This window comes from Myxocyprinus asiaticus, chromosome 17 (assembly GCF_019703515.2).
Source record: "Myxocyprinus asiaticus isolate MX2 ecotype Aquarium Trade chromosome 17, UBuf_Myxa_2, whole genome shotgun sequence".
NCBI classification, from domain to species: Eukaryota; Metazoa; Chordata; class Actinopteri; order Cypriniformes; family Catostomidae; genus Myxocyprinus; species Myxocyprinus asiaticus.
Window position 1 is genome coordinate 28,626,146 of NC_059360.1, and position 21,576 is coordinate 28,647,721.

At 37.9% G+C, this 21,576-nt stretch overlaps 1 protein-coding gene across 4 annotated transcripts in view; it reads right to left on the reverse strand.

The window, feature by feature from the left end:
* The window catches only part of LOC127455283 (tetratricopeptide repeat protein 7B-like), a 61,428-nt gene that overhangs the window by 23,916 nt on the left and 15,936 nt on the right, over positions 1–21,576 (reverse strand). For all 4 annotated transcript variants that reach the window (XM_051723032.1, XM_051723029.1, XM_051723030.1 and 1 more), the window contains exons 6-15: positions 15,805–15,883; positions 12,836–13,008; positions 11,654–11,717; positions 10,981–11,118; positions 10,116–10,199; positions 9,202–9,306; positions 8,936–9,053; positions 5,045–5,102; positions 4,704–4,776; positions 4,125–4,285 (exon numbers count right to left, since the gene is read on the reverse strand). In XM_051723032.1, coding sequence (XP_051578992.1) covers positions 4,125–4,285; positions 4,704–4,776; positions 5,045–5,102; positions 8,936–9,053; positions 9,202–9,306; positions 10,116–10,199; positions 10,981–11,118; positions 11,654–11,717; positions 12,836–13,008; positions 15,805–15,883 — 1,053 coding nt within the window. The remainder of the gene's footprint in view (positions 1–4,124; positions 4,286–4,703; positions 4,777–5,044; positions 5,103–8,935; positions 9,054–9,201; positions 9,307–10,115; positions 10,200–10,980; positions 11,119–11,653; positions 11,718–12,835; positions 13,009–15,804; positions 15,884–21,576) is intronic.

The window sequence follows — 21,576 nt, forward strand, 5'->3', positions numbered from 1 at the left end:
CACTTACAGCTACCATATTTTGTAAAAAAAAAATTTATTGAGTTTCTGTTGTTCAACTCTGTTGGTCGGGTAGGTTTTGTGTGAATGACTGAAAAATACATCTGGATGAAGCATATTTAGTCCACTCATGTTTATAAAGATATTGCGATTAATCACGATTAACTTGGTTGGCTTACTGTGACAAGATGGTACCTGCGTTTGTGGCTTGCCTTCTGCTGCCCTCTCTGTCTCTACCTCTGGCATTTGCTATCTTTTTGTTTATTTAACATTTGCACTTGTCAAATCCTCAGAAATCAATCCATAGTTTGCTTGTCTCATACCTTTACTTCATGCTCCAGTGAAGAGTTTTCTGCAGCATACTATGAAGTATGGGATTCTTCAGTAATGGAATCTACTCTACACAACTTGGATGCTGACAAACATCTCAGTTACTTCAACTCTACATGTGTCTCTATTCTGGACACCATTGCTCCATTGAAGCTTAAAAATAATAAGCCGGGGCCTGTTCCCTGGCATAATGACACGACACGTTCTCTCAGACAGGTTTGCAGACAAGCTGAGCACAAATGGAAAAAGGATAAACTTCAGGTTTCATATGAAATCAGGAGAAATTCTCTCACTATGTTCCAGAGGGCAGCTAAGGCTGCGAAGTGCAAATACCTCTCTGATCTGATTACAAAAAACTGTCATAAAACCCAAGTTCTTTTCTCCACCATTGACTCTGTGTTAAATCCCCTTGTAAAACTCTTTCCTGAGCCTTCTAAATCTCTTTGTGAAAGTTTTGGGAAGTTTTTCACAAATAAGATCACAGCTATAAGATCTCAGTTGTCTCATACTGAGTATACTTTGCCTGACACTCCTTTATACTCTTCTACATGGTCTGTGTTTGAGCCTGTTAATTTGTGCTCCTGTAAGGAAATTGTTGATCAGCCTGAGCCCACTCTAATGCCCCAGGATATCATTCCACTGTGTTTCCTCAAAAAAATTATGGATGCGATTGGCCCGGGTCTGTTATCAGTAATCAATAAGTGTTTATATACCGGTACATTTTAAACATGCTGTGGTGTCACCGTATCTTAAAAAACCAAATCTTGATCCTACATCCCTTTCTAATATTTGGCCTATCTCAAACCTGCCTTTTATTTAAAAAATCATAGAGAAAGTTGTACTGTTTCAATTACAATCTTTCTTGTCAAATAATTCTATCCATGAAGTTTTCCAGTCAGGTTTTAAAGCGTTACATAGCATTGAATCTGCTCTTTTAAGAGATCCATGGCTCTAGTCCTACTAGATCTAAGCACTGCATTTGATTTTGTTGACCATGACATACTCCTGTCTCGCCTGGAGACATGTGTGGGTCTTCGTGGAACTACATTAAAATGGTTTCACTCTTATTTGTCAAATAGGTGGTTTACTGTCCGTTTGGGGTATCATACTTCTTCCAACATACCTCTTGGTTGTGGTGTTCCGCAGGGATCAATTCTTGGTCCGGTGTTGTTTTCCCTGTATTTTCTCCCTCTGGTCTCTATTTTTGAAAAATGTGGAGTGTCTTTTCATTTATATGCCGACAACACCCAAATCTATCTTCCCTTACACCGTAACAATAAAAACTCACTTCAGCTGCTGTTAGACTGCCTAATCGAACTTAAACTATGGCTTTCAAGTAATTTTTTAAACCTTAACGAAAAGAAGTCTGAAATCATTTTGTTTGGCCCTAAGGAAAACAGTGTTTTTGATTATGATCTCGGCTCTCTTGCCTCATATAATACGCAGTGTGCCAGAAACCTGGGTGTCCTATTTGACAGCAGCCTAAAGTTTGATAAACAGATCACTGCTATTTTGAAACCGTAATCCATGCCTTTGTAACATCTTGGCTAGACTACTGTAACTCGCTGTATTACGGAGTCTCTCAGTATTCCATTTCTCGTCTGCAGCTAGTACAAAATGCAGCTGCTAGGCTTCTCAAAGGGAAGTGCAAATATGACCATATAACGCCTATTCTAATTTCTTTGCACTGGCTCCGTCAAGTATAGGATTGATTTTAAAATCTTATTATTTGTCTACAAAGCCCACAATAATCTGGCTCCTCAATACTTAACTGGTTTATTGCTCCCATACACTCCTCCTCGAACCCTAAGATCGTGTGACCATGGCCTACTCACTATCCCTGGAGCCAAACTTAAAAATCGAGATGATCACACCTTCGCTAACACTGGTCCGAAACTTTGGAATAGCCTTCCTCTTTATCTCAGACATGCTCCATCCATCTCTGCATTTAAATCTTCTCTTAAGACTTATTTATTTTTCCTGGCTTTTAACATTCCCTAACTATGTTATTTTGGGGTCTTTTATATTCATAATTGTTTATGGTTTGTCTATTTTGTTTTTCTTTTTTGTCGTTGTCTTAATTTATTCCTTTTATTCACTGTACAGCACTTTGGTCAACCTCGGTTGTTTTTAAATGTGCTTTATAAATAAACATTGATTGATTGATCTACAAAAAATTATACGATTAATCGCGATTAAATATTTTAATTGTTTGACAGCCCTAGTTATATTATGCATATTTGTGCAATATTATGTGTATGTGTGCATATTTGTACTATATTGTGTGTTGTGTTGTATATTGTATTTGTGTTTTGTGAATTGTGGTGCATGTTGTGTATTCTTGTGTGGGGTTTTAACTCTCCTCTAATGAGAGCGGACACATAAATCCAGTGCAGTTGTTTAGAAAAAACAAACAAACAAAAAAAACACCTGCATTTCACACTAATTTCTGCAGGCAGCCAATCTGCTCGCAGGCATATAGAGGCTTGAGTGCGTGCTGAGTCAATGTCCCACCATCAGTGCCACTGTCGAGAGTGCAGATGGGCATATCTATAATCAGATATAGCAGTGTGTGCAGAGATCCAGCCGGTTTGTGTGTGTAAAGCAGACACCATATATAGAGGTTGCTCTTCCACAGCTCACTACTGCAGCTGCTTACACTCCAAACTGAACTGAGATCAGTCTGAGCTTTTAACACACACTGCAGGCTCTGATGGCCATACTGATCTACGTTCAGCTTATTCTGAACGCTGACAGCAACATTATCATCAGCCGTGCTTTCATCTCAGCTGCACGCTACACCACTAGGACGCCCACACAACCACTGAATTAATCTAGTACTGTGTGTGCGTGTTGAATAAGGAGGGCTGGATGTTCTGGTGCATTTCCTTTCAAGGCAATGAAACAAAATGCATGAAGACACACACACACGCACGCACACACACACACGCACGCACACACACGCACGCACGCACACGCACGCACGCACACGCACGCACGCACACACACGCACGCACACACACGCACGCACACACGCACGCACACACGCACGCACACACACGCACGCACACACACACACACACGCACACACACACACGCACACACACATCTATACAGTATATGTGCACACACATTCTGGAATTCACAGAACTGGACAAACCAAAATCCCCCAAGACAAAGCAGGGTGAAAAAAAAGAGAGGCATAGGATATGGGGGAAGAAAGAAAAGCTGTTTTCTTTTTCTATTATGTAAGTGGCTGAAGCGCACAGCCTGAGGAGCGACAAAACAGAGTACACACACACAAACACAGATGGAGGGGACTCAAATCAAATGAGAATGGAATTTGCGTGGGGAGTGCTTCAAACATCCAACACGCGCGCTTCTTCTCACTGCTCTAATTGAAGATGCCAGCAGCAGATATCTACCCATCTATGCCAGCTGCTACAGCAAACACAAACATTCTCATTAGAGTGGGCACTGTGGCATGCCTCTAAATGTCTAAACACTGCCTGAAATTGTGTGTCTGTGTGTATGTGAGAGAGTGTCTTTAAAAATGCTGTTTACGAGAATATCACACCTTCTATGTGCATGTGTAAAATCGACCACTTCTGATTGGTTCTCTGATTCTTAAATAGTCTCCTCCCATTTATCTGATTGGCTGCTGACAACCCTCTTGACTCTGACCGTATTTGTGCACCTCTAATAACATAGTCCATGTGCGTAAAAAAACAACAACCAAATGAAAACTCAAGAGGTTGGATAGCATTTGTGACAGTGAGTGTGTGTGCTGGACTCACATGAAGTTCTCTGGGTATTCGCTGAGGGCCATCTCAATGATGTTGAGAGCATCGTGGTAGTGTTTCTGAGCAGACAGCAGCAAGGCCAGCAAGTGCAGAGAATGAACATCATCCCCCTGTAGTTGTAATGCCTGCCGTACATAACCCAGAGCCTCTGGAATCTACACACACACACACACACACACAAACACACACCAAACACACACAAACACACACCAAACACACACCAAACACACACCAACACACACACACACACACACACACACACACACAGAGTATAGTGGCTTTTATTAGATGAGTGTTTAAAACAGAATATAACGAGAGAGAGAGAGAGAGAGAGAGAGAGAGAGAGAGAGAGAGAGAATAATAGATCGACATTTGGGAACAGAGACAGAGAGGGACAACCCAAAAGGAAAGCCTGGTAAAGTATTAGGCACAGTTAAATGCTAAAGACAAAGCAAACTTTGTCTACAAATAAAAGTGAGATGTGGCCTGAATAAAATTAATTTTGCCATAAGCATCTTTCCACTGGCTGCTATAAGGTGTCACCAAGAACACAATAGATGTTGATTCTCCTACCTGTCGAGATACAGCCAGCTGCAGTGCCAGGTAGAAAACAGCCAGATGATCAGTGGGGGATAGACTCTGTGCCCTGTGAGATAGAGAGTGTGTTTCATTAGTGTTCTTAGTCTGTAGTCCACTAAACATTAAACTCTCTTACATACAGCACAATCATTCCCATCACCACGTATTATATGCCTCTCATTTAACAATGTTATTACAATGTTTAACAGTGAATGCTCAGAAGATCAGTGGATCTCAGACCTTCTTTTAGTTATGATTTACAGGTACCAAGAATAGATAGATAAGATAGATGATAGATAGAAAAAGAAAGACTTTAGACAGAGTCTGAAACTCACCTCTGAAAAGCATTCAGTGCTTTTTTCTGATACTCTTCCTGCATTCCTCGAAGAGATGCTGTACAGACAGAGAGACAGAGAAGTGAGATGATGGCAACAAAAAGAGAGTAAGACCTATAAAATTTCAGATACATTAAACCTTTTGGAAGCCGCAGAGTGCCGATTAAAAAAGAATGAAGAAATAAATGATCAATCTATTAAATAAAAAAAATAAAAACATGGAAAAATAAACCAAATTATAAATGGACAAATAAATAGACACATTTAAATGTTTTTTTCTAAAATCATGTTTAAAATTGTAATTGTATTTAACAAAACTGTGCATTAATAAATCACGTATTTAATTCATGTTTTAAATGCAATTAAATGTAACAATAAAATAGCACATTAATAAGTCATTTTTAAATGCACCTTTTAAATTGCGTTTTAAAAAAGCATTTGGCAATTGCTTTTCTTCATTCAATTGACAGTTGCTTTACTTTGGCTTTTCTTTTTCGTTTTACTTTGGCTTTTCTTTATCCATTTGACAATCAAGTTTAAAAATGCCATTGGACAGTTGACCCGTGGGACCAACCAGTGAACTTTCGACTCAGTTTTAAGACACACCCTCTCTCCCACGTCCCACTCGAAGGAGATGTAAGACGGTCCGTCATTGGACGGCTATTGAAAGAGGTTTACATGCACAATAAAGCCTGTGCAAAAGAAACGGATGAGAGGTGTATCAGAAGTTAATGGTCACTTGTATGAAGTTATACATGTGCCAAATTTTTGCATGCGCAAAATTATATTTTGAGCACACAAAAATGTTCTGTGCGTGCAAGATGATATTTTGAGTGTGCAAGATATTTTGTATGCGCTTGAACTCAATTTTGTAAAGCAAAGTATCTTCTTGCAAAGATTAATACATTTTTTTGTGTGCGCTCGGAACTTTAGGCTGCTCGTTTGCTTTTCCAACCGTATTCTGACAAATCCCACCTCCTAAGTCAGGACTGACTATTAGAAGCTGCTTACAAGCGCTCTGCGATTGGACAGTTGAAGTAGTTACAACAACCATGAACATCTCAGTGTAAATGTAGCAGAACAGCCAACAGGCACAATGCTCCAAGTTCAGTACACACTTTATATACTGTATGCAATTATCATTACAAAAGATATTTACCCCATGGATTATAGACATACCAGGAATACTGTAAGGCATAACTTACTGTAATGTAAGTTTTTCAAAATATAGTAGCCTGGGATCAATCTAATGTTAAATATAATTACAATTTTAAACGTGAATTAAATAAACACATTTAAATGTGTCTATTTGTCCATTTATAAATTGGTTTATTTCTTCATGTTTTTATTTTCAAATGAATAGATTGATCATTTATTTCTTCATTATTTATTAATTGGCACTCTGCGGCTTCTATAAAACCTTAAGGAGAAAGGGAATAGAGTATCAGTAAAGGGATTAAAGCTAGTGGTGCACCGATCAGGAAATTTGAGACCGATACCGATCTCCGATTTTTTAACACTAAGTGCCCTTTACCACACTTTTGCAAGTTATATGCTGCAGTTATACGTTTATGCCCCACACAGTAAAATTACAGTAACACTTTACACAAAGGTTCCATTTATTAACATTATTTTACAACATTAGTTACTCCTGTAGTAAACATGAACTAATGAACTTAATGTTAGTTACAACATATACTAATACATTTTTAAAATCAAAAGTTGTATTAGTTAATGCACATTAATGCACTATGAACTAACATGCACTAACAATGAACAATTGTATTTTTATTAACTAACATTATGATTAATAAATGCTGTCAAATATATATTGTTCATTGTTTGTTCATGATACCTAATGCATGTTAAAGAAATGAAACCTTTTTATTTAGTGCTACCAAAATTACATTAATAATGAATTGCTAACATTTATTTGTATTGAAAGCAGTTGTTAATACTTCTGTTGCCAATATCAATAGGTCATTGTGACATACGCAGTAAAAACCATGAGAGCATCACACACAGCAGAGATACTTTCAAAAATAAGAAAAATATATCCATTACAAGCTCTAAAACTGCTCCAGTGAGAAATAATTAATATCTATGATTTGTTTACTGTCTTTGGCATCTTGTTGTAACACAACAAAATCACTAATTATTAAGCAAATGCGTGAAGATGCGGTGACGTTATTGAAGGTTAAACAGTTACATTGATTTAAATTGGGATCCTCACAGAATAGCGCTGAGATGAGTGACTGATGAGATATTGAGAGCACATGGAGAGCCGCATGTTTGATTGACACCGAGAGCGCTCATGTTAAAGAGAGTAAAGATAAAAGCGCTCATGATTGCTCAATCAGTCTCTATCGCTCAACACAATGTCTGATTGTCACGACTCACGCTACATCGTGTGTACTCAGATTTGTATTTGCATGTTTAATATGTTGTTTAATTCATTTTTATACCCGTTAACAGCCTCTTTATCCTCTTCCTGCTCACTGTGCAGCGAGTCAGAATAACTACCATAATGACTCTAGAAAATGGGCAACTTCATATTCATACACATGTGATTCTTACACATTTTTAAAAACATAACAGCATATTCATCTGAGTAACAGCATGTCTGAAAATTTACATTTGTGAATGCTTACAATTTCCAACAATCCACCCTCCAGAGGCCACTCTGTCATGTATCAAGGGCTGAGAAAACGCACATTCATTAGAGTAGCGGTGTATGTGTGATTCCCTGTGTGCTGCAAAAAAAGATCGGCCCTGATTCTAGGCACAATTGGGCGATTGCCGGTCACGGATTTAATCGATCGGTGCACCCTGAATTAAAGCGATTATAGAGAGGGTATAGAGTGTTCTAGAAAGGGTATAGAGTGTGTTATAGAGGGCAGATAGAGAGAAAGAATTAGAGAAAGGGTATCGAGCATTATAATGGTATTATAAAGAGGGTTTAGAGCAAGGATAGTCAACTGGTGGCCCAATCACTTTTATCTGGCCTTCCTACTGATTTTGATAAAATTGCGTCGCAGTCTGAACATCCCAGCTCTCTGTGCACAAAACTCAGCGGTGAGTTTAACAAAACTCAGTCGCTCGTGCAACACCATCACGGTCATCAGAAGCGATCCTTCTTCCAGTTCCGGTCCAGAGCGTGAGTGTTTAAGCTTGTCTAGGCATAGTTCAATTACACACCTCTCCAAAACATGAACCAGCAACCTTTAGGTGAGCATATTTTATTGTGTCTTATTCAATCAAATGTAGCCTATTTATGCAAATTAACACATAGTGTTAAATGTGTTTAGTTTCATTAGTTGCAATGAAAAAGTTAGATATGAAAAAAGTTTGGCCTCCATCAAATTTTCATCTGGATAATCTGGCTCCCGCAAGAAAGTAGTTGAAAAGCCCTGTATAGCGTGTGTTATAGAAGGTAGAGTATTATGAAGGAATTACTAAAAGGGTATGTTATAGAAGGCAAAAAAGGGTATAGTGCATTAAAAAGAGATTAGAAATAAGGTATAGACTGTTTTTTAGAAGGTAAAGAAAGGTTTTAGAGCATGTTAGAAGTGTAAAAAAGGATATAGAGTGTGTTATAGAGGGGTAAAGAAATATTATAGTGTGTGTTATTAAGGGTAGAGAAAGAATATAGAGCATCATAATGGGATTACAGAGAGGGTATAGAGTGTGTTATACAAAGCACAAAAAGGGTATAGTGCATTATAAAAAGATTATAGAGATGGCATAGTGTGTGTTATACAAGGTAGAAAAAGGGTATAGAGAATTATAAAGTGATTATAGAGAGGGTATAGAATGTATTATAGAGGATACAGAAAGGACATAGAGTTTTATAAGTTTATATGTAGTGTGTCCTGCTTCAGATATACTTACCATCTGTGGCTTTCAGACTGTAGACCAGACCAATAGCAAGATACCCTTTTGCCCTGAATTCAGCCGCCTTCTCACCCATATCAATCACTATTTTAGCAAAGCACTCACCCTCTTCCAACTGAAATGCACAAAAACACATTCCATGTCATCACCACCTCACTGATCATGGATGGTCTGACAGTAGGGGATTTACAGAGCCGTAAACAGGTCAGTGTCAATTCTCTGGTTAAGCTTGCACATATTTCCCATGATTCCGGTTTCATTACCCAATGCAGGTTTCCAATACACAGCTTGACAGCCAGCAGAGGAATAGTGGGATCATCCGGCTTCAGTCTTATACACTCCTTCAGCACCTTCACTGCTCGAGCCGACTACACAAACACACACAGATGAAAATGTACAGGAAAAACACATACATATAGTATGTGTATACATATAGTTTGACGTTTCTTTTGTGATGGTTTAAGACTTGAATAGTTGGATTTGTCTACCTAGGTCACTGAATGAGATTGTGAATACTAGTGATGGGCAGGATGGTCAATTAGTTGACTAGTTGTCCAACAACCGACTAGCTGACTCCTAGATTAGCTCAATTCGTTTTTCAGCTTTATTTTAGCATAGATGCTTTAAACTGGATTTAACATAATTTAAGCAGAATTACAAGGCAACTACTGTCTGACTTGTAAGCAATATCCCCACTAGTATAAATAATCCAAAAGGCTAAGTTATTGAAACTATGATAGTTTTGTAGTAAAGGTTCTAGCTATCGAGTCAGTTATCCCCTTGAATTCCTGGATTTTGTCTGCGCTAATTTTTCTTAAACTTTTGGTCTGTGTACACATGCAGATGGATGTCTTTGGTCATTATAATACATCTTGCTGTGTTTTTAAGCATCTTGCACAATGAGCGTTGCAATTTCAAAACAGCATGTCAAGTTAAAAATAGGTCAATGTTTAAAAACGCACCTCCGTCAAACTGTTTTGAAACACCAGAAAATGTCTTGTGTGAATTTATGATATGAAAGTTGTTTGATCGGGGTCTTGTGGATCCTAATAATTCAGGACTTTCTTTAGACCATCTTGTTGACACATTGTACAGACAAACAAATGATTGTTTGATTTAAAAAAATTCAGTTTTGCACATCTCTAGTGGATACACAGGGGCCGAACTTATCACTGACCTTCCCAGCAGCCATCAGGGAGAGAGCGAGCTGGAACCAGAGATGGAACTCTTCAAAGGCAAACTTCATGGCCCTTTCGAGACACTGAGAAGAGGGGACATTAAAATAACCTCAGAAAAAAAACTGAAAACAATAGCTGTGATGCGCAACATACAAACACATACAATGGTCAAACACAGAGCCAGGCTGTCTCCAGTTGAATATTACCCATAATGCCACAGGGTTTCCAACATATCTCTGAGGCATTACAGTTAATCACACTAGCAGCTTAGCAGAGAGCATTTTTATTGAACAATTAAATCTATATAACAAACAGCCACACACACACACAACCCTGCAAAGGGCATGCACATTAAATATGGCAGACTCTTGGGGCCCTGTGCTTGCACATCTACAAAATCTGAATATAAAAGACACAGCCGAAAGGCCAGCATCAAAAAGTTATGCTGAGTCCAACATTAACAACAACAGCATGATCAACAGATGCTCACTGGAGAGAAAATCTGCACAGGTACACTAATTTAAACATCACACTACAAACCCGAGAGCAAAATATCTCTCCTCTTTGCCTGACTGTTATGCCTTAAACAGGTCATGCTTCTAAAAAAATTATTTAGGCTTGTCCATGGCTAAAAGTAAACTTTAAGTAAAAAATTATGAATAAAGCTGTATACTTTATGATTTGTCCAAATTTGTGACATTAAATCTTCTGCTAAAATACAGAATCTGGTTTAGTTCTTCTGTTAAAGTCTACAATGCAGTTCTGGTCTTGTTACCACAGCAACCACACCAGGAGGTATGAGTGGTGCTGCTGAGGGAGTATTCCTGTATGTTCCCATGGCGACAAGCGTGGGCGGGGTCTCACCTCTGAGAGCATCTCGTACTGTCCGCGACGGCCCAGCGCTATGGTCAACAGGTCGTACACCAGCGAGGCGCTCTGCAGACTGATCATACGGTCGTTATTGTGCTCGGGGATTCGGCTTAATACAGCATCTCTGTTAGCCTGTGATAGGTACACACAAATTACTACATACACACACATCTTGACAGATGAAATTACATTACTCTCAGATAGTATGCAACCAAAAATAGAACGCAAGCAATCAGATTAGATATCTGTATTCACTGACTTATAGAGGTGAGTGTTTGTTGAACGTGACACTAATATAAGTTGGATTTTGAAGTGGAAATCTAACATATGGATTGGTCAATTTTTTAACATGTAGCAGAGCGTTTATTGTGTTATGACATCTTATGTATTATTTACAGATATTTTTGTATTTTATGTTGATTTGAATTTATAATTAACAGTCATAATTGTTTACATTGACAACTGTTTGTTAAATAACTCAATTTATGTATTTGCCATAAATTGACTTTTGAATCTATTGACTTACAGCTAAAAGCATCTCATTATGATAGCCCTTTCATACTGAAGAAACTATGCCGACTCAGATCAAAGTTGCTTCATTTACATGTTCAAAATCCTGTACTAGCAATTTAAACACAGCAATTCAGAGAGTACTATGCTTACTTACCATAGATTCACTGATCAATAACAGGAGTAAGGCCTCCTCTGTGTTCTCCTGTGGACAAAACAAACTAGAGATGGAGAGAGAGAGAGAGAGAGAGAGAGAGAGAGAGAGAGAGAGAGAGAGAGAGAGGAGGGGGAGAGAGAGAACAGAGAGAGAGAGAGAGAGAACAGAGAGAAGAGAGAGAGAGAGAGGCCATCATTAATTTTTCCATCAACTATATCATAAGTGACAAATTTCCATGTGTGAAAAGCAGATCCTTGAAATGTTTAGCCTTGTTTACACCTGGTCTAAACAACACTTGGGGTGAGCTGTTCACAAGTGGTCAGCCGACCAAGATTGCGGTTTAAACCTGGTATGACCTCAAATGTGTTTTCTGTGACCACTCGTGTATTCATCAAGGGGAAGGTCTCTAATTTTGAGAATACCATAAACATGAATTTTTAAGTAGAATGCTACATACATTTTTTTTTTTTAAAAACAATTAGTTGATCAATTGTTTTAACCAAACTTCAATTGTACTTCACATTATCTGTGTAGCTAAATGTTGATATCAAGAATACCGAAAATATTCCACGCACATCTAGTTACATCATGTGCGCTTCTATGATGTAACTAGTTTTACATTACCAACACAGTAAAAGAGTAGTGGGATTTCTTATGGTGCTACAAAGCACCTATTGTTGCCAACAAAATCTGGAGATGAAATCAAAGTCAAATAATATTAAGATAAAATGCATGCATTCAAAGACACTGAATGAGCAATGCATCATTTCACCAAGTGTACTGATAAATTTACTACAATCTCCATAAAAAAACCTTCCCCCCAAAAGTTCTGTATATATATTCCAATTGTACGGCTGCTTTCTTTTAAAACAGTACATAGCTCGCAGTTTTAAACCCTTGTTTTGCTGCAATGACTGATGACCAGAGAAAAGGCAGTTTCTGGGAGGCATCTGGGTGTATTTGTGTTTGCACTACAAAATAGTGGACACATGGGCTTCCAAATGTGGTTTTAGTGATCACAAAATGTTTGGACCTCGTTTACACCTGTATGTAGTGCTGTCTGTTGACAACAGATGTTTACACCAGGTGTACAGTAAACTGGACTTAGAAATGCCATTGCACAGATGTGAATATAAAGAGAGACAGAAGGAGATGGAGAGAGGACAAACGGGCGTGTCCTACTTCTCTCCTGAGTAGATACGTGGGCGGCGGCTGAGGGCGTAGTCCTTGGTATGTGCAGTGTGTCTGAGCGGGTCGTCCAGGGGGGAGTGGTTAGGGGGGTCTTCCAGGGGGTTCCAGTAACTCTGTTCACACATGCCCCTCAGCAGGATCTCAGCAAGCTGCCTGGCAATAGTCTAAACAAACACAAACACATATGGCTGTAACTTATGAAATGATACCTTCAGATTCCATATAGGCCATGTAAACCCTGCAAAGTTTTGGGAGTTAAAACCACAATTACATGTGGAAGTGATGTGTGTACAGAATAGATTCCTTGTTCCCGAAATTGCAATGATTGGCATATATGTCATTCCAAACACGCAAGACATTCGCTCTTCAATGGAACACAAAAGGAGAAATTTTGAAGAGTATCAGGAAAAAGAAAGTCATGTGGTTTGGAACAACATGAGGGTGAGTAAACGATGACAGAAGTTTTATTTTTGGCTTTTCATATAAATTCGATCGTCACTTCCTGAACTTTTTGGGAGTGAATTTGGTTGTAGAATTGTGTTCATCACTCCCGTAAATAAACAAACCCTGTGTGTACAAAACGGCATTAAGCAATCAGAAGAGAAGTGACACAAATATTGAGCAGCGATGCGCACATGGCCAGACAGTGGGCCTTATTCATAAAACATGAGCGGAGCAAATTTGTGTGTAAATAGTTAGTAAAATTATTCTTAAATATGATGTTCCATTCAATTCAATGGGACAATTTATGTAAGAATGCAAAAAATAAATATTTGTTTTGCTCATGTTTCATGAATAATGCTTTACAATAAGATTGTATTTGTTAACATTAGTAAATGCATTAAGTATCATGAACTAGCAATAAACAATATTTTTTACATGTATTAATCTTTGTTAATGTTGACCCTTTAAGCTCTGAGGGTGTTTTTAAATATTTCCTGTTTCAGTGGCATACCTAAAATTAAAGGCTTATAACTCGACAAAAAAAACAAGGAGGGTCAAGTGTTTAGTATCATTGTAAAGAAGACTTTTCACATTTTTTAATGATATATTATGATAAATTCTAAGACTCTCAGCCTAAGAAACTGCTGAAAAAAAATCACAAAAAAAAAACTTGAGCCAATATTTGACTTTTTTCTTATTTTTCAGATTTGACATTATACATCTCTGGGTGTAAATAAGGTGGCTCTGAAAAACTGCTTTTGTTTTGTTCCCAATCATGTCAACTGTAACTGAGAAAAATGTTGTGTTGATTTAACAAAGCAATCAAAAGTTATACCATTACACAAATAATTTATCCTAGTGTTCAAAAATGTCTCCAAGTGTCCAAAAGCCTCTCCAAACAAATAGAACATAATAACTGTACATAAGAACTAATTACACATGCAAACATAACAATGACTAAAGGTTTGCATAGCATGCAGACATGATTTTAGTAATGAGATTTCACAAAACGAGAGCCATTTGACTCGATGAGTCTGCATCGAGTCTGTGTCATTTACTTGCCGCCATCTCCAGGTGGCCATATGTAACAGTCACCAATCACGTCTCTCTGCCCAAATATGGATGATCTGTGCACTGATATGGACCCAATCTGATTAGTTTAGCATTTCATGATGCTACATCATTTCTGATTACGTCATCTGATCCAGGAAAGCTAATTTAAACAAATAGGATGGTTATAATCTACTCATTGAGAGATTTCCAACGACATATGACACATGGCTATTTGATGAGTTTGATGTTTTTACCGATTACAATAATATGTCCAGTGCAAAATTTTTCCTAATTGATCAAAACGAAACACTTCTGATTTGTCCGCAAATTTCAAAGCACTTGTTCAGTTTTGGTCGTAATGCCTACATGCATGTAAAAATGGCACCTCGCTGGCCCAGTGGCGGAATCCAGCGAAGTGGTGAAGGTATTTGCGTGTTCGTCTTTTAGTGTGCGTGTGGCTGTAGCGTCATACTATTTGATTTAGTTAAGACAGAATCTGAATCCATTAATAATTTAATCTGATTCCAATTATATTAGACCTCGAATTTAGGTTGAGATTCCAATTGTTATTGATCATCAATTGAGATCTTATCTAGATTTGTATACTTGATTATTCTAGCTAATTCTATACTTTCACACTGCACTCGTTCATTTGGATTCTTGTTAGTAGAGTCTATGCACCGGCCGGGTTATACGTGATCAATCCACAAACTGGCCAGTTTTGGGACATTATCCAGAGGTAATTGACTAATACTATTCAGACAAGTTGCTCCCTGAATACTTTTATCTGAATAATAGTTTTTTTAAGTCCCCCTTGATCTGCATACACTTAATTAAAGGATTTTACCTTTCCTTTAGTGTGTAATATAGCTGTTTGTGCATGTAAAAGGTCTGCAAAGTTACAAAGCACAAAGCCCACGCCAAAGGGAGTAACTCTCTTCCACAGAAAACACTGCTCCTGAACTGCCTGAAATGCCTGGTTTGCAGTCCAGCCATTACTTCCGTGACTTAGCTATGTCTCTAGGAGATAGAACAGATGTGTAATACAACAATCTTTTTTTCTCAGAGATCATACATTTTCTCTTTGCCTCCCTGGGAAGTTCTGTCCTTTGAATACAAACACCTTGGCACCCGCTTTATGGAAAAGTAGAGCTCCTAAGCTTTTAAACAATACCTACTTTGTGTTGGTGGTCAAGACTGTAGTTATTAATATTTTGACTTTTTTTTTCTAGTGGGCCCGGCCCATCCGAGCCTAAAGGGTTAACTAACGCTAACATATACAACTTGTAATTTAAAAAATGTGTTAATATATTTTGAAATTAACATTAACCAAGATTAAAAATGCTGTAAAAGTATTGTTCATCGTTAGTTCATGTTAACTAATGTTAACAAATACAACCATATTGTAAAGTGTTACCACCCAATGTTCTATGAACACCAAAATACAAAGACACCCAGCTCACCATTCGAAGGTTCTGAGTGGTCCTGGTCTCAACGGCACGGAGAATCTCTCGGAAGCGGCCAACACCACGTGTCAGGTTGCTGCGGCAATGGGGAAATGGAGAGAAAAGAGATCCATTAATTACCATAATTCTGACGGCTGACATCAACAAATCTCACATTAACTCCACTCTTCTGTCATTCTTCTTTACACACACACACACACACACACACACACACACACACACACAAACCTCCAGGCCATGACAGAAATCCTCCATGATTAAATTAACTCTAGCATAAAGCACTCAAACTAAAGCAGTCACTTATCAGTGGACAGGAATTTATCAGGCCTGTAGGGCATTTCGACTACAGCGGCTCAGCATACAATGCAATAAAGCAATAAGCCACAAGAGGCCATGTAACAACACTGTTAAGGGGTGTGCTTCAGCATGACGTGAGTACCCTTACCCATGGTAAAATCACTGTAATGCACAGACTTGAATGCTAATTGCATTTCTATAATGGCAGCAAGAGCAATATGATAAAAGACACCAATGGTCAATAAATACTTTGATTACTAATAATAACCCAAATAAACTTCCACTAAGTAAAATAGTTCATTAAACTAAGTGTAGACTGTTTGAAGTTGCCAAGCAAAGTAGCAACTTAGCACATTCATATACAAAGTGTGGTCACAAGCGCATATTTATAGACATTTTACAACAGCTTAGAACACGGCGCATCCAATCAGAATTCAAAGTCGGAACTATCCGTTTCATAAGTCACCACCTACTATATGAATGGCGCACAGACTGTAAGTGTGTGTGTGTTTGTATGGTCATTCGTGTGAGGTAGTGCCTGTCAATGACTGGGGTCAATATCTCTATCAGACTGCAGTGTTCTCACACCTACTCACAAACTGAAAGCACACAAACACACACACACATCATGAACGAACAAGTGTGTATGTGTGTGAGATCGAAGAGAAAAGAGAACATAGCTCAAGGCTTTGGAAGTGTGAGGCATTACAGTGATGCACATGAATGTAGAGAGACTTGGAAGAGAAATAGCGTAGAAAGGGACAGAGCTAGCACATAAAATGATCCTTTTAAGCACAGTGTCAGAGTCAATATCAGTTCAAAGACTGTCACATGCATTTAACTGATTTTTTAGGGATGTCATAAAATATTTATATATTGATCATTGATCGGCACATTATTCATGGATATATTTTTTAGGCATCGATATATTAAAATTAGCCGACGTTTAAATTAGAAGCCTAATTTGCGTGCTTTCCAATTCACTCAGTTGGCCTCTGTTTAACAGTCTGGCGATAATTGCATTGGGAGACAACAAGAGGGTGATAAAACATTTACTGAAAGGAATAGTTCACCCAAAAATGAAAACTTGCTGATAATTTACTCACCCTCAGGCCATCCAAGATGTATCTGAGTTTCTTTCTTCATCAAAACAGAATTTAAGTCTTCTAGGATTTCATTTCAGGCCGCCTCCTCTAAAAAATGCAAGTGAATGTAATCCATTTTTTGACGGTCCAAAATACATATTTAGGGTGCATCAAAATAATCCACACGACTCCAGTCGACAAATAAAGTTCTTCTCAACCCAAACGATTTATAATTTTTAGAAACAAAACAATACTTGTATACTTTTTAACTACAAATGTTCGCTTCCGTACATCTCTGTGACGTGCGCTCATGAGAGGGATGACGTAAGCTCGTTGGTAAGGTCACGTGTCACGTGGAGGAGGAGTCAGGAAGCGCGTCATTGTTTACAAGAGGAACTTGCACAGAGCACAGACCAAGCACCGTTCACAAACCAAAACAGTCCAAAACAATTTCAAAACAATATAAAAGAAAAGAAAAAATAATTTCCAAATAATAGTAAAAAAAAAAAAAAATGTAAACAATGACGTGCTTCCTGACTCCTCCTCCATGTGACGCGTGACCTTACCAACAAGCTTACGTCATACCTCTCATGAGCGCACGTCACAGAGATGTACCGAAGCGAACATTTGTAGTTAAAAAGTATATAAGTATTGTTTTGTTTCTCAAAATAATCAATCGTTTGCGTTCAGAAGAACTTTATTTGTCGACTGGAGTCGTGTGGATTATTTTGATGCACCCTAAATATGTATTTTGGACCGTCAAAAAATGGAGTACATTCACTTGCATTGTTTAGAGGAGGCCTGAAATGAAATCCTAAAAGTCTTAAATTCTGTTTTGATGCTCCAGCCAGGTCTCCTAAGCAACCAAATTGGCCCAGTTGCTAGGGAGGGTAAAGTCACATGGGGTAACCTCCTCGTGATCGCTATAATGTGGTTTGTTCTCGGTGGGGTGCGTGGTGAGTTGAGCGTGGATGCCGCGATGGGTGGCGTGAAGCCTCCACACGCGCTATGTCTCCATGGCAACGCGCTCAACAAGCCACGTGATGAGATGCGCGGGTTGACGATCTCAGACGCGGAGGCAACTGGGATTCGTCCTCTGCCACCCGGACTGAGGCAAATCACTACGTGACCACGAGGACTTAAAAGCACATTGGGAATTGGCCATTCCAAATTGGAAAAAATTAAATAAAATATGTTTCGATGAAGAAAGAAACTCAGATACATCTTGGATGGCCTGAGGGTGAGTAAATTATCAACATATTTTCATTTTTGGGTGAACTATTCCTTGAAGCCAGTCATGGTCAGGAAAGGCACAGGTATCAGACACACATACACACAGGACGAGCTAATGCAGCGCAGCAGATAGCAGTCCAAAGTTACATGAATGAACAAAGTGACGTTGATGAGTTTGCAGGTTAGTGTATGAAACAACAAAAAGACATAATTGTAACTGAAAATATATTGTGTAGGCTATGGGAAAGATGCATATACACAATACATCATCCAGCAATGACTAGAGCAGTGTTTCCCAACCACTGTGAAAATTATCAAATTCCACAAAATAAATAAATGCATGAAAAAAATAATAATAATAATTTCAGGGATCCAAACTCCTCACCAAATACGCTGTTTTGAAACCATAATCGGTCACTTTTGTGATTGTGAAGAGCAATGATTAATGTGCAAAAGTGACTGATATTTATACGCGTTAAGGGTCTTTCACATGACTCGCGTCAGCGCTGCAGAATACATTAAAGTCTATGAAGTGAAGCCACTTTACACCAAAGTGTTTTTCACACACACGTTTTTGCTCCACCAAAAATGTCTTTGAGAGTACTAAGCAACAAGAAATATTTAAAAACTGTCCAAATTTGTGAAGAGACATTGAATGTCTCATAATTTCTTTTAATTAAATATTACCTTATCATTTACGAATATCAAGAGTCCCCAGTTATTGAACTAATTTAAATTCACCAAGAAAACGCTTTGACCTAAACATAAACGAGTCCTTTTATTACTTTCTGCTATCAAAGCAACTGCAAACTTTTTTCTCTCTTCCAAATACATGATTTCAATGTTTATTGTGCACACCTCCCGCTTTTTTACATGGCAAACTCGTAAAATCGCCCCTCTGTGACGCTTTCTGCAACTCTTGTCATGTGGAGGGCAATGCGGCGCTTGACGTCTCGACTCAACTCATGTGAAATGCGCTTTACAATGACAAAAGAACATTATTGAAACTTATTATTAGACTATTATTGTTGTCTTTTTGGATGAAATATAATGCTCAGACTGAAGGAAGACTATAGATCTGCTTTGTTCTTTTAATGCTTAAACACTATAAAGTCTCTTGGTAGACTTCGGTCATGAACGACTCAAAATGATTCACTGACTCAGTCATAGCACATAAGGTGCTCATTTGTCACCACCTAGTGACATTTCCAGAAGGGGTCACTGAACTAATCAGTTAATAAAATTGAACAAATTTGTGAAACAGAAGCAAGCCTCACCAAAATACTCTTTATTTTGCAGCTAATTCTGCACAATTGTAAACTTGAATAAACTTGAATCACTAAAATACCTGGAATTGGTGCTTTTAGCTTATTCTTTAAAAAAAAAATATCCCCAGAAAAACTTTTCATGGACCAGTGATAGTCTTACCTTTTTCGCCCCTCATGAGTTTGCATCCCTGTAATTTGTTTACAGAACATTATATTGCAAGAACAAATCTACACATTAGAAAAGAAGCAAATTTGTTGTTTTTTCATTACCTATTTAGCACTCTTGCCACCTGTGACCTCACACAGCGTAGCCTACCTATGTGATATTTTTTTTATTTTTTTTGCAAAGCCGAATTTCAAACATTACAAGTAAACACGCTACCAAAATGGACAGAAAACATGGACAAGTTCTTGAAAAGGAAAAATATTGACGATGGTTAGCCTATGTGGGATAGTGGGGTGCCGTAGATTTGTTTTAGTCGTAAAAAGTGTGCCGTGGCAGAAAAAAGTTTGGGAAACACTGGGCTAGAGTAAACCCCCTTTATTTTACCCTGCTGCTCACACCAAATTTGTTGAGAAGTATGTTTTAAAAGACAAAAAATATTGTGTATTGAGCAGCCTTATTTATATCAGAAAAAAACCCCGATATACTGTATATTGATAATCATCGGGAAAATCTTCTGATTATCGATGTGTGAAAAAGCCATCGATCCCAAGCCTATCGATTTTAAACCGATAAGATTCTCTCCGATTGAAAATGGTGCATTGACTAGCAACAGAATATCAGTACATCTATATTTACTTGAATTGTAAAAATAATCACTGTTTTGAAACATATCCCAGAAAACTGCCTGTTTTCCAATTGGTTGTACAAACGGATAGTCCCACCGCTGACTCACACCACTGGTCGAGCCATATTGCTAAATCGTGCTGTTTAGGCCGCTCAAACAAATAAAGTGATGATTGAAAGCGACACTCATAGCTGAAATCAATTAACAAACGGCTTATTTATAGTTGCATATTAAGGTGGGATACTATAAAAAAAAAATTACACACAAAAATACATACTTAACATTTAAAACCAGTCTACAGTGTTCTGACAGCACAAAGAGAGCAGAGAAGTGTACATACATATGTGATCCTCTAAAGTTAGTGTGTGGCGTGAGCTTTAAAGACGTGACTTTGAATCATTTATGGGCCCAACAGATTATAACCCACAATGCACCACTGCAGTGGTAATATTTCAGACTGATGCATTACAAGCACTGACAGATGCTCCACCTGCATCCACAAGGAAGATCCCTACCACACGCTTATTGCACAAAAAAATAATATCGGAGAGATTTTCAGAAACACAAGCTCACAATTGCATTTGTAAGAACATACATTTCACAGTAGTGGTGCCAACTGTTTTAAAAAGGCTGTAAAACAGATAAATGTCCAGTTAGTGGACACTTTGCAGTACACAAGCATGTTCTCTTCAACTCTGTCATTCTCCTCTCCTCTAAGCGAACTTAATTCGATGAAAGGAAGATCACTGACTGGATTGCCTATATTTTACTCCATATCTTTATATTCAGCAGACCTAATAAAGTAAACTAAATCAAATTTTGTCCCAAATGACATACTATACACTACGCTCTCACACTATACCCTCCTGAGACCCAAGCTTGACTGCTGTGTGCATTTTTAATTTCCTTTTTTGGTTTGTAACTGGCAGCCCCTAATAAACATGCAAAAAAAAAAAAAAAAAAAAAAAAAAAAACAGTATAATATATATATATATATATATATATATATATATATATATATATATATATATATATATATATATATAAAAATATATATATATTATAAATATATATATTTTTAGAGCAAATAGTTAT